Source organism: Bufo bufo, chromosome 10 (genome assembly GCF_905171765.1).
Source record: "Bufo bufo chromosome 10, aBufBuf1.1, whole genome shotgun sequence".
In the NCBI taxonomy this organism is placed as follows: Eukaryota; Metazoa; Chordata; class Amphibia; order Anura; family Bufonidae; genus Bufo; species Bufo bufo.
This window is the reverse complement of record NC_053398.1, coordinates 36223549-36237849: the sequence shown is the minus strand read 5'-3', so window position 1 is coordinate 36237849 and position 14301 is coordinate 36223549. Positions and strand designations below refer to the sequence as shown.

The window sequence follows — 14301 nt, the reverse complement described above, 5'->3', positions numbered from 1 at the left end:
AGTATTCGCTCCATAAGACGCAGGGGGGGGGGGGGAAATGCGGTAGTTACTAAAACAGACATGTCAGGAGAGGGGACAGGTCCTCCTTAAGATGTCCTCTACCATAACATCTTCACATAAGGTGCCCTAATATGATGTAATGGGCACCTTGACAGGTTCAAAAAATAGTATAGTTCCCAAATTTGCAATTTCCTGGGACAAAATTGTGCGGCACTTACCCAAACCCTGAGTCCAAGGCATCCCCGGGGCTTAGATGCCCCAATTTTGCCAACTGAGATGTTGAGAAGTATGAAATGGGTTGGGCTTGTTGGATTATATATGGTCAGCTCTGTGGGCCAGGTTCTGTTTACGCCTCATGAATGAAAGAAATAATGCTACTCCCTCTACAGGAGGCCATTATGATTCCTTTGGATCATAAAAATTTGGACCTTGACGTTCCTTTCTTCCAATCCGTTGTAAGGTGAGTGCCTGAGTTAGAAGTATTATTTCATAATGGATTAGGTTATGTAAGTTGCTGGAGATAATTCAGATGTGTACATTATGGGGGGAGATTTATCAAAAGTGGCTTACTTGCCTATAGCAACCAATCACATTCCACCTAACATTTTCCAGAGCTCTTTTTGAAAATGAAAGGTGGAATCTGATTGGTTGCTGTAGGCCACTAAGCCAGTTTTCCTTCATGCCAGGTTTGATAAATCTCCCCCATACTTTTCTATCACACTGCGTTATAACAAATGCAGGGTCTGAAGAGTTTCAAACCACCATCTTTTCTCATTTTTCCATCCAGTTCCGTAGAGAACGTAGCTGTATTTATTTGGGACAGCCTTAAGAAGAAGCTTCCGCCCGGACTACTTTATGAAGTGTGCGTGCACGAGACAGACTGCAACAGTGCCACGTACAGAGGGGAGTGAATCTGCACCTGCAGAAATCCAGAGTGCCAGAGGCTTCCTCTGACTGAATGGAGTTTAGCCCCAACTGTATGACTGCGCACAAAATACAACCTCTAGCCATAAAACTACGAGCTTCTCAATGTGTTGAGATACAACTTCAAAGGTCCAAATAGTTTTAGTGCCCTCTATAGCTAATTTTTTGAGCATACATTGCTACCAGTGAGTATTTTCAAGGTAAAATTCTATTTTGCAGAGAAAAAATATATTTAAAAAAAATTTTTAAAAAAATTCTATATTTCTGAAACTGTTTTAACATACTCTTTATATTTAATATGAGACAGAACCAGTAAGCTGTGTCTCCCACCAGGCGTCATATCATATGTAGGTAGATCTTCAGTATTATGGGCATGCAGGATATTTCATGAGATAGCACCGGTTCCTCGATCTTGCAGTATTTCAGAGTGAACATATAGTTATAATCATTGTATGTATTGGATAAGGCTAATGTGAACAGTAGCGTATGTCCTGGGGTAATATTAGCTCAGAGATATATACTATGCATCTCATTAGCATGTATCATTGGCATATCTTTAAAGGGAATTTGTCCCCAGCGACCTCCCTATCCAACTGTTGCATAGACACATAGCTGTGGTTCCTGATTAACCCCTTTGCTACCAGCGCCGTACATGTATGAAGTGCAAACATGGCATCATGGCCGGCGGCTCTCCGCTGTTTTCAAACAGCAGAGACCTGCAGCTAATGACCGCGACCGGCAATAATGCCAATCGTTGTCATTAAAGCCTTTTAGATGCCGTGATCAAGTGAGGTCACGGCATCTAAAGGGTGAAAAACGCGGAAGTTCGCGTTTCCTGGCTTCTAATAATCGGCAGCTTCTGCAGCCAATGAGGATGCCGGTAATTGAATTAAATGCACTGGGTATCTCTGAAGAGACCCAGGGTATTGAAGCTGCAATTCTTATTTTGGCCAGCAGGTGGTTGGCCAGCATAAGAAATGAACAATTCTGTACAAATAATGGATCTAAAAGATCCATGGTTGTTCAGAATACAAAAAATATATAAAATTTTGTAGGCTCAAAATTAAAAATATAAAAGTTTAAATCACCCCCCTTTCTGTAGAATAAATTTAAAAAAATATAAACATCATGGGCATTACCGCACCCGTACTATTAAAATCTAAAAATATTTTTCCAATACGGCGAATGGCGTAATGGGGAAAAAAAGGTCAAAATTTGCCTTTTTTTTTTCATTGCTTCACTTCCCAAATTTTTTTTATACATTTTGTGATCAAAAAGTCACACACACTCCAAAATAGTATCCATAAAAACTACGGATTGTTCTGCAAAAAAATAAGCCCCCACACAGCTCAGTATATGTAACTATAAAAAAAAGTTATTGGGGTCAGAATATGGTGATGTAAAAAAAAAGTTTTTACACTATTTAGACATAAAAAAACCTATACATATGTGGTATTGTTCTAATCGTACTGACCCAGAGAATGAAGGGCGCAAGTTTTGCCGCAAAGGGAACGCTGTGGGAGCAAAACCCATAAAACGGTGGAATTGGGCTTTTTTCACATTCCACCCCATTTGGAATTTTTCTTCCTGCTTCCCACTACATTGTATGGCATGTTAAATGGTGGCATTAGAAAGTACAACTTGTCCCACAAATAAATAAGCCCTGATACAGCTATGTGAATGGAAATGTTAAAAAGTTATGGCTCGGGGAAGAAAAATCAAAACGAAAAACCTCCAGTATCCTAAGGGTTAATACGCTGTTTTTCTTTAGTTGATCCGAGGTTCCATTTCTGAGTTATAATTTTCTTAATATGCAAATTAAGCCTTTGGTGCAAAGAGGGCATTATCATAGCTGCTGTTGCACCTAAGCTCCGCTCTTTTCTGTGGCCTGCTCCTCCCTCACTGCTTTGCCAATCCCTGACCCTAAGCAGCCAGGGAGGGGCTGGCCACAAAAAGGAGCAAAGCTTGGGCTCAACAGCAGCTATGGTGACTCCCTCATTGCACCTAAATTACAAATTAGGAAAGAGCATTATAAATCAAAAACAGAGCCTCAGATCAATTAAAAGAAAACAGCGTTTTAATCAGGTGAACCACAGCTACGTGTCTATGTAATAGCTGGATATGGAGGTCGCTGGTGACAGATTCCCTTCAAGGGTTGATGGTAGGGGTTGTCCAGGCTTGGGTAACTAAACCCTCAAGGAAAACTCCAGGAAATCCAGGTATGTTGTGTTATCCATCGGGCAAAGTATGAGGCCTGACACTGGGATTCAGGGAGCACCAAAGTGGGAGTCTGTCATTTACCGCCCCCTACGTCCTGCATAAGGCGGTAAATATCTTTTGTTTGCAGTGTTCCAGTAATTAATGTATAATGAAGTTTTACAAGCATGTTATAGTTGCTGGGTGTTTGTTACAATGTGTCCAGTCTTGGCAGTTTAAAGGGAACCTGTGCCTTAGTTTGAGGATCCTAAACTACCACCATGGCATTACACTGCTTGTCTGGGGATGATGCCTTTGTATAAACCGTCCCTTTCAACATTATGTATAAAATGTACATATGGGGGTGGCGTCACAATCCTGAAGAGTCACACAGTCCAGGCTCCAAAGCCTTTCTTTGATTGCCACCCCCCATCTTGCAGATTGGCCATGTTATGGAATATAATGGACATTTGCTTATCACTAACAAAATGGTGTCTGTCCGAGAGACAACTCCCAGTATGCATTCTATGATTGAAACTATTTGCAGCAAAAACTTGAAACTGTCAGGAATTCCTCTAAGTCTATTATACATATGCCTTAAACGTATTTCCTGTTTACATTCCTTCTTGCTAAAAGACCAATCATGTGAGCCCACTCCTCCCACTTATATGGAGGGTATATAATGTGAAGCCCCCACCTAATAAATTAGAGTTATGCTTTGACCTTATCTAGTTTCAGTGTTATTTCTCTCGCCGTGCATGCACGTATCTATCTATCTAATTTGGAGCAGTGTATCAACCTACCTGACCATTGATCAAAACCAGAACATTTTGGCGCCCAACGTGGGGCTCAAAGGTTGGACCCCCTGTTCCCGTACCCCCGGAGATCAGACGTAGGAGGGGTGCACCAACGGACACCGGGATTGCTACCCGTGATATGAGGTAAGAAAACAGAGTAATCTTGCCTATACTGTGTCCCCTGGTGTAGCCTCTTGTCATCTGTCTGAGGAAGTGGTGCGGAAGCAGTTGGGGCGCCTTTGAGGGCACGTAAGTAAGAACCCCACAGTAATTGATGATATTTTGATACACTGTGTTTTATGTGTTGTGCTCTGACGTCGTTATGACCTTGAGCACCTGTGTATAAACTACCGAGTTACAAAATAAGGAAGCCTACCTCATTAGCCTACATCGCAGTACAGCCAGAGGCGTCTGTCCGGAGAGTAGAAGGGGAGGAGGCAGTTAGAACTGGTCCAAAGGTGTACTACGTGTCTGACTCATAGAAGAACTCAGGTAGTTCAGGAACACAGGGTGCAAACACAGGTTACGGACTAGACTGCTCCAGGAGATATTACATTATGGGAAATGTTGAAAGTGTCCTGAAGGGAATGCTGCTCACCTGAGCAGTACTTGGCGGACAAGAGAGAAAAACGCTTCGTAAAGTGTTTACCCAGGTTGGAGAAACATTATGAGATGTGTAAAGGTGGCACTCTTTGTGTTGATACATGGAGAGCATTGTTAAATGGAAAAAAAAAAAGGCAAACTTGCTGATAATAAGATAGTAAATGCAGTGGAGGAGTGGCTCGACTGTAGCAAAGAATTTGAACGGACGGGGGGAGAACAGAAATATAATGAAAAGACAGGAAGATATTACTGTATGCCCAGGCAGCAGCCACCTTATAATTATGGTGTTATCAAGAAGAAGGGGGGGGTGGACCTGTGCCATATGTGGGCAACAGAATCCTCCCCCCAGTGTTATGTGCCTCACATGTGGTGCTTTACGCCCACATAGCCACATTCCTGTAGCTCCCCGCCACCTCCCACCCACAGCTCTGCATGAGACACCGCCATATTCCCAGCCGATGCCCACGGCTGGACTGTTAACCCCCGGTAACCCAGATCCCTTCGTCCTGCCTGTAAGCCCACAAGTTCAAGCACTCTATCCCATGATAAATCCTGATGGCACATTCAGTCTGCCACCGCAGGTTGTTCAAGTCATGGTCGGGAAAAAGGAGGAGGAGGATATGTGTCATTCACACCAAATCAGCTGTATTCAATTGTCAGTCAGTTGCCGGACCCCGAGACCCACCCCATGCCGTTTTACTGTAAATTAGCTCAATTATACAAGACATATGGGTGTACGCGGTCAGATCTACAAAGTATAGTAAAGAAAAAAACTGGAGAATACTCGGCTCTCATTCTGGAGAAACTCAAAAAGCATTGTGTGCCCCGCACAGTGTATGTCTCTGTTGATCAGTGAATATAGCGTGAGAGACATGGGGCCATAGCTGGAAGGGGGGAGTGACGTCATGACATTGGCATGTGTGATAAGTGAGAACACTGTCTGCAAGGCCAAAGAGAATTAAAAGAAGATTGTCGCATTCACACATGCAGGCAAGCAATACACTTGGACTGTGATGCCTCAGGGAGCACAGAATAGCCCCTCATGCTTTAGCAAAGCCCTGTCCTCCATGCTCCTACTATGGCAGGCAGACAACCCGGAGGTTGAACTCCTACAATACGTGGATGACCTCCTCCTTTTTGCTTCAAGCTTTCAGGAATGTCTGTCCAGCTCAATCTATCTCCTACAGTTCCTGGCCGAATCGGGCTGCAAAGTATCTCAAACCAAACTCCAATTGTGTTTACCCAAGGTAGTCTTTCTTGGCCACTGTATTGCCTAAGGTAGTAAACACTTGATGGATTCCAGGAAAAAGGCAGTTTCAAACATACGAATACCAGACACTCCACACCAATTGCAGACCTTCCTAGGCCTCATTTCCTACTGCCGACCCTGGATTCCTGATGCCTCAGTGCTGATGCAGCCCCTATATGACTGTATTCCCTGGAATGCAACCTCTCCGTTACAGTTAACAAGGGAGGCTAATGAGTCCTTTGACAAGTTGAAGACAGCAATTGCAACTGCTCCGGCCCTTGGGATTCCTAACTACAGCCTTCCCTTTAGGCTGTATGTCATGGAACGTCAAGGTCACGCTACTGGAGTTCTTGCCCAAACTCATGGTGGACGCAACAGACCGCTGGGCTACTACTCTAAGCGCCTTGACCCTGTAGCCAGAGCTGCCCCTTCCTGTGTCAGAGCTGTCCATGCTGCCAGCTCTCTTCTGGACGTCACATCTGACGTTGTGCTTGGGCACCCTCTCACTATTTTGGCTCCGCATGACATCTCTGCCATCCTCCAGCAGACACAACCCAAACACCTCACTGCACAACACCACCTCCGGCTCCAGTGTAGTCTGCTCCTGCCAGATAATGTCACCATTCAGAAATGTCACATCCTTAACCCTGCTGCACTCCTTCCTCTTCCAAGTGGGGAGTATACTAGAGATTCAGGAGAAGCTTCTGAAGATTTTATTGATCTGCATGCTGAAGAAGATCTTTAGGAAGAAGAACTATGGACCTCAACTGACTCTCTTTACCAGGAACAGGATCATGATTGCATCACAATGATGGAAGCTGAAGTAGGGACACCACCATCGGTCCAAGACACTCCTCTGACAAACCCTCATTGGATTCCCTTTGTGGATGGCTCAAGGTACGCCGATGACAAAGGGAAATTTCATACAGGCATGGCAGTCACTAGTGAGCATGACGTGCTGTGTGCAAAACAATTGTGCCCAGACCAGTCAGCACAGGAGTCTGAACTCATTGCTCTCACTGAAGCCTGCCTCATGGCAAAAGATTCCACCGCTAATATCTACACGGATTCCAGATATGCCTTTGGAGTGGTTCGTGACTTTGGACTAATATGGAAGGCAAGGGATTACATCACAGCCACAGGAACCCCAATCAAAAATGCCTCAGCAGTAGCGGCCCTAATGGCAGCAGTACTCCTGCCCACTCAAGTGGCAGTGATCATAGTAAAGGCCCATACACGAACTGACACTCCTGAGGCCAGAAGAAATGCCCTAGCTGATCAAACAGCGAAGAGAGCAGCAATGGAAGAGGAAGGAGCCCAGACAGAACAGACTTTCGAGTCACCGGGAGTGCGGTCACCGGGAGCAGGCAGTTCCGAGAACAGCCCGATGAAGGCCCCCGGTGGCTGTTCTCGGAACTGCCTGCTCCCGCTAACCGCACTTGTTTTCAGACCAGCTCGCGCAGAGGCACAGGTAAGGGCTTACCTGTGCCTTCGCTGGACTTGTGAAAAAAGATGGCAGCCCGCTTATGTTCACGGGCGAACAATGCGAACTGACCATCACTAATCCCTGGTATGCGATAAATAGGCCCAACACCGTAGTATGAGAAATATCCCCATATCATGATGCTTGCGCCACCATGCTTCACTGTCTTCACAGTGTACTGAGGCTTGAATTCAGTGTTTGGGGGTCGTCTGACACACTGTCTCCGGCCACTGGACCCAAAAAAAACAATCTTACTTTCATCAGTCCACAAAATGTCTCTTTAGGCCAGTCAATGTGCTCTTTGGCAAATTGTAACCTCTTCAGCACATGTCTTTTTTTCAACAGTGGGACTTTGCGGGGGCTTCTTGCAGATAGCTTGGCTTCACATAGGTGTCTTCTAATTGTAACAGTACTCACAGGTAACTTCAGACCTTCTTTGGTCTTCCTGGAGCTGATTGATGGCAGAGTCCTTGCCATTTTGGCTATTCTTCTATCCAATCGAATGGTAGTTTTTCGCTTTCTTCCACGTCTTTCTGGTTTTGGTTGCCATTTTAAAGCATTTGCGATCATTTTAGCTGAGCAGCCTATCATTTTCTGCACTTCTTTATATGTTTTCCCCTCTCCAATTAAGTTTTTAATCAAGGCACGCTGTTCTTCTGAACAATGTCTGGAACGACCCATATTCCTCAGAATTTCAGAGAGAAATGCACTGTAACCAGCATGTACAACATTTGCTGCCTTCCTTCCTTAAATAAGGGTAATAATTGCCACCTGTTTTTCAAAGAATAAATGACCTGAACAATGCGAACTGGCGAACAATGCGAACTGCCCAGGGATCATGGATCAGTTTGAATACATCAGAATACTTGAAGAGGTCATGCTTCCTTATGCTGAAGAGGAAATGCCCTTGAAATGGTTGTTCCAACAAGACAACAACCCCAAACACATGGGTTCTGCCTCTGCTCTGCAGCTGCTGCACAGCGCAGCGCCGCAGAGTGAGGAGCGGTATCTATCAGGAGCATGCACGCGCCCTAATGAATCACCAGGGCCGGGCGCGCACGGCAGTACGAAGCTCCGCCCACCTTCCGGGCGGGAAAGACATTGCGGAGCCGGAGCAAGAAGAAGAGCTGCCCGCAGTGTGCCGGCCGCTTCAGGACTCCACAACCACAGGCAGCCTGAATGAATGAGCGAGAGCGACACTAACACAGTGAGCGACAGTCAGTGTCACAGACCAGTCAGTGTGACAGTACTCCCTGAGTATTAGGTGTGGGGTGACCAGGCGGTATATGAAGGGGCAATACTGCCTGGTATTATATGGACAGCAGATATGGCATCCTCTGGGCAGTACTGTCTATGGTCAATTCATCCTTCACAAGCACCCTGACTGCCACCTGCTTGGGTATCAGTAAATGACAGTCAGTTAGTGTCACAGTGTGACTACCGAGTCACTCCCTGACCCTGAGTGTTAGGTGTGGGGTGAGTCACTGATAGCCAAGCAGCAGGCAGGGAAGTGCCATGAGAGCCAGGCCAAGCAGGTGGCAGTCAGGGTGCTGGTGAAGGATGACCATAGACTGCCCAGAGGATGCCATCTCTGCTGTCCATATACCAGGCAGTATTGCCCCTTCAATCATATACCGCCTGCCCGCCTGGTCAGGGTGACCAGGCAGGCAGGCGGTATATGAAGGGGTAATACTGGTGGTAGGCCTGGTATTCTGCAGACCATCTGTTTTGTAAGTTACCGTATTTTTCGCCCTATAAGACGCACTGGCCCATAAGACGCACCTAGGTTTTTGGGGAGGAAAATAAGAAAAAAAATTTTTTTAACCTGAAGGTGTGCTTTTGGTGGGTTTGGAACTAATGGTGGTCTGTGGATGACGGACACTGTTATGGGGGGGATCTGTGGATGACGGACACTGTTATGGGGGGATCTGTGGATGACGGACACTGTTATGGGGGGATCTGTGGATGACTGACACTGTTATGGGGGGATCTGTGGATGACGGACACTGTTATGGGGGGATCTGTGGATGACGGACACTGTTATGGGGGGATCTGTGGATGACGGACACTGTTATGGGGGGGATCTGTGGATGACGGACACTGTTATGGGGGGATCTGTGGATGACGGACACTTATGGGGGGGATCTGTGGATGACAGACACTGTTACAGGGGGGGGGATCTGTGGCTGGCACTGTTACAGGGGGGGGGATCTGTGGCTGGCACTGTTACAGGGGGGGGGGGGGTCTGTGGATGGCAGTGTTATATATGTGCTATCCACAGACCCCCCACCCCATAACAGTGCCATCCACAGACCCCCACCCCTTAACTGTGCCATCCACAGATTCCGTGTAAACACCCCCCCCCCCCCCCGCCGCCGCCGCAGTATACAAATATAAAATGTATTATTGAATTAAAAGTTATTAAACATGCCCCCCTCACTCCTAATTGTACCGTATATCCTAATTGCTTGTGTATAATGCCGGCAGGCAGGACGGGCGGCCGGCGCGTCACTCACTGATGTCACTTGCCTGCGCTGCCTGCTTCATTCATAAAGGAGGCAGTGCAGGCATGTGACATCAGGGAGTTACGCTGCCGCCCGCCCGTCCTGCCTGCCGGCATTATACACAAGCAATTAGGATATACGGTACTATTAGGAGTGAGGGGGGCATGTTTAATAACGTTTAATTCAATAATACATTTTATATTACAATACCGGAGCGGTGGGGCGGGGCTATAGTACAGTGACCGCCCCGCCCCACCGCTATTGCCATCCCCCAGCTCCTCCTCCCAGTCCCTCCCCCGACCCCCCTCCATACATCGCATCCAGCGATGTAAAACTGCCAGCATTCGCCCCATAAGACGCATGGGGCATTTTCCTCCCATTTTTGGGGAGGAAAAAGTGCGTCTTATGGGGCGAAAAATACGGTACATATGACAAAAGCCTGGAAGCGTTCAGGTACAGAACACAACATTTCATTTGTTGGCGACAAAATGCAAATTAACATATTGCTGAATGCTGAGACTATAACAAAGGGGTGCAAAAATAATATAGAATTAATAGATGCAAGTGAAATAAGAAGAATTGGTCTTTCCTTTTGTGGTGGCTTCCTATTTTAAAGTTTAGTCCCTGTACACAAACGGGGTTCCGTTCCACCCTCTGCAGTTAGGCTTCATATCTGCAGTTAGGCTTCATACATGTGCCCGTTTTATAATTCCATGTAGGAGGTTGCATTCTGCATGAAAGTTTTTTTTCCCCAAAGCTCGTTTTTGGAAACCATTTTTTGGTTCCACTTATAGTATAGGAAAGCATTATCGGTAATTAAGAAATATCTACTGTAGCTATCTATCAAATAAATTATGGGAAATGATCATGGGTGTATGTTGTGCACTGAATAATGTTTACATTAAAGGCACACTATAGTCACCAGGTCCAGAACAACTACAGCTTATTATATTAGTTCTGGTGAGTATAATCAGCCCCTTCAAGCTTTTTGGAGTAAACCCTTTGTTTTCAGAGAAAATCCAGTGTTTCCATTACTGCCTAGGAATACATCCACTGACCACTCCTCATATGGCAGCTAGAGGTACTTCCTAGGGCAGTGCTGCCCACTGTGACTGCAGACTGGAATAAAAGTACCATTTTATTATATACGAGGGGGCAAGGAGGGAGAGGGGAGGCAGAGGGAGCTATAGAACCAGGGATACAACTTTGTATTCCTGGCACTTATAATATACATCTAAGCTTTTCATCACGTTGCACAGCTCATGTGTTATTATACTTTGTGATAAAGAATATGCCCCTTCCCTTTATTACATTCTCAGAAACAAGCAGAGCATGGATGTCAAAAAAATTTCTGCGGACGCCCATGCCCAAGCACACCAGTAAACGTGGAACATCTTGGTTCCAGACCAACAAGATTGACGTTACGGAGCCGCCGGCCCAATCCCCGGATCTTAATCCAATAGAAAACTTGTGGGGTGACATCCAAAATGCCGTTTCTGAGGCAAAACCAAGAAATATAGAAGAACTGTGGAATGTAGTCCAATCCTCCTGGGCTGGAATACCTGCTCACAGGGGCCAGAAGTTGGTTGACTCCGAGCAACACGGATGTCCAGCAGTTCTCAGAAACAGCGGTTATACAACTAATTAGTTAAGTGATTCAAAGGAAAGCTACATCTTCAAACATGTTTCAGTTTATATAGTGAATGTTTGAGTTTGTAAAGAAGAATACAAACACTGCTATTTTTTTTAAACAGTCTAATATTCACTTTTCTTAAATTTTTTTAGAGGAACAACACAAATTTCATATATTTTTCTTCATGTTTTGATTTGGAATAGAATGTGTAGTGTTCCCAATGCATTTGTGTGTATGGAAATAGAAGCTATTAGAAGGATTTTGAGATTTATTCACTTTTTTAAACACACTGCTATTATTTTGAACACAACTGTAGATGATATTCTCATCATATGGCAGGGCGCACGGTCTGGATTCAGTCAATTTGTGGATACCCTGAATAACAACAATCTTAATATCAAATTGACTTAGGCTACTTTCACACTAGCGTTTCTATTTTCCGGTATTGAGATCTGTCATAGGGTCTCAATACCGGGGGGAAAAAAACGCTTTCGTTTTGTCCACATTTATTGTCAATGGGGACAAAACCTAACTGAACAGAACAGAGTGCTCCAAAATGCATTCCGTTCCGTTCTCATACCGGATAGCAAACCGCAGCAAGCAAGTCAATGGGGACGGATCCGTTTTCTCTGACAATCGAAAACGGATCCGTCCCCCATTTACTTTCAGTGGAGTTTATGACGGATCCGTCTTGGGAATGTTAAAGATAATACAACCGGATCTGTCCATAACAGATGCAGATAGTTGTATTATCAGTAACTGAAACGTTTTTGCTGAGCCCTCAGGATCTTGGTAATGATGATGGATTATGGAAATGCTCATTAGCACCAGAGGACCAGGAAGCGGTGAATGCAGCACTACCCGGGCCCTGTACTCACCTCTTCCTGCTCCTTTGCTGTTGGCTGTGCAATGACTGCGCACAGCGTGAGGGCGCTCTGTGACCTGATGCTATGCATGTTGAGTCACAGCACAGCCAAAGGCAGGAAGAAGAGAGAGGTAAGGAGCAGCGGCGACTGTAGCAGGAGAGGTAAGTGGAATTTTTATTTTAGGTAAAGCTGGGGGCCTGATATGAAGTATGGGGGTCTCATCTGAGGTCTGAATGGGGGGGGGTCTTATTTATATTGGGGCTGTTATCTGAGGTCTGATTGGGGGTCTGATCTGAGGTCTAATGAAAAATATTTATTGATTTTTTCTTATTAGCAGAAGGACCCGGCTTCGCACGGGTATATTTCATTTAATAGTAGAAAACAAGATGCGAAGATAAGCCGCACTCACCATTCGTGTTCACGCTTCTTTATTGCAGGGTATGTTTCGGGGGCAGACTCACATGGAGTATCAATCTACAGCGTATATTTCATTTAATGTTTGTGTGTATCGTTAAAAGATAGACAGTATCCCTCATAACAGTGACCTCTACAGCACCCCGCCCCTTTAACAGTGAACTCCACAGTCCCCCACCCCCCAACACTGACCCCCCCACTTTAAAATGGGACCTCCACAGCAGCCTGCCCCTTTAACAGTGAGTTTCGCAGCACACCACTCCCTTGACAGTGACCTCACGGTACCCTGCTGCCTTAACAGTGACCGCCACAGCAGTTGCCCCCTTAACAGTGACCTCCACAGCAGTTGCCCCCTTAAGTGACCTCCACAGTGTCCGCCCCTTTTACAGTGACCTCCACAGCGGCCTGCCCCCTTAACAGTAACATCCACAGTGAACGCCTCTTTAACAATGACCTCCACAGTGCCCACCACTTTAACAGTGACCTCCACAGCACCCTGCCCCTTTAATTTTAGGGCTACACGACATGTGTTGTGCGATATTTTGTCTCAACAATTTTTATAATGATAGGCTATGGTGTCGCACTGCTATATGCTGCGACTGTGACACAACAATCGAAAAAAATCCATTCCAAGACGGATTTTCTGCGACTGTCGCAGTATGTCACGTGTCGCAGTGCAACACCATAGACTATCATTATAAAAATTGTCGCGCGACACATGTCGTCGTGTACCCCTAGCCTAAAGCTGACCCACAGCAGTGAAAAAAATGGCTGGGTTGTTATGGAAACCTGGAGTAAAACTGTGTGTATGTGGAGACTAAGAGCCTGCGAGCTTCTATTGGCTGATAAGGGACATGTGACCGTGTGTATGGCAGTTGGGATATGAAGAGAAAGACTTGCAGGCTTGTATTGGCTAATGCAGGTAAGTTTTGGGAATATCTTACGAACGGTACGTCCTAGAGAGCTGAGACCCCCACAAAATTTATTTTCAGGTAGCAACGGATGTGTATACCAAGTTTCTTTGAAATCGATGGTTGAGTTTTTGAGTGATCGCGGAACATACATACATACATACATATATACGGTACGTCTTTCTTTATATATATAAATATATATAGATTGTCCTTCTCTAAAACCTAGGTGTGGAAAATACGGTATATATGGTTATATATATATGGTTTAGTATGTTTATATTGGCATAGGTTATCACTATGAACTGACCTTTTCATTTTTTTTTTACATTTTTTCCAATAACACTTTATTTTTCACTTATTTTAAACAAGGTTCCAATTAATTAATTGTCATATGAAATTTTGCACCTTATGTATAGCATATGGATTTTCTAACATATTTATGATTTGATATATGATCACTGCACTGATTATACTATGTATGATGCTAAAATTATGCACTTTATTGTTTACTTATATGAATACACTATATATGTGATCATAAGGTTTTGTTTTTAATTGGTTTCAGAATATATATGGGTCTAATCCCCATTGGCATCATATGTACTTTAGATGGAGACAGATCTGTATTCATTGTGAATGCTCTCAAATTCTGATGCATCCAGTTGCTCTTTTGAGCTTGGACGCACCATCACATTTGGTGCCGAAGCCAGACTTCCGC

The 14301-nt window shown here is 45.0% G+C and overlaps 1 protein-coding gene across 1 annotated transcript in view; it reads left to right on the top strand.

Moving 5' to 3' along the window:
• The window catches only part of PTS (6-pyruvoyltetrahydropterin synthase), a 30885-nt gene extending 29722 nt beyond the window's left edge, over nt 1–1163 (top strand). Inside the window, exons 5-6 of the mRNA XM_040409403.1 lie at nt 390–460; nt 788–1163. Of these exons, the coding sequence (XP_040265337.1) occupies nt 390–460; nt 788–911 (195 nt within the window). The 3' untranslated portion in view covers nt 912–1163. The remainder of the gene's footprint in view (nt 1–389; nt 461–787) is intronic.
• The last annotated feature ends 13138 nt before the right edge of the window (nt 1164–14301 follow it).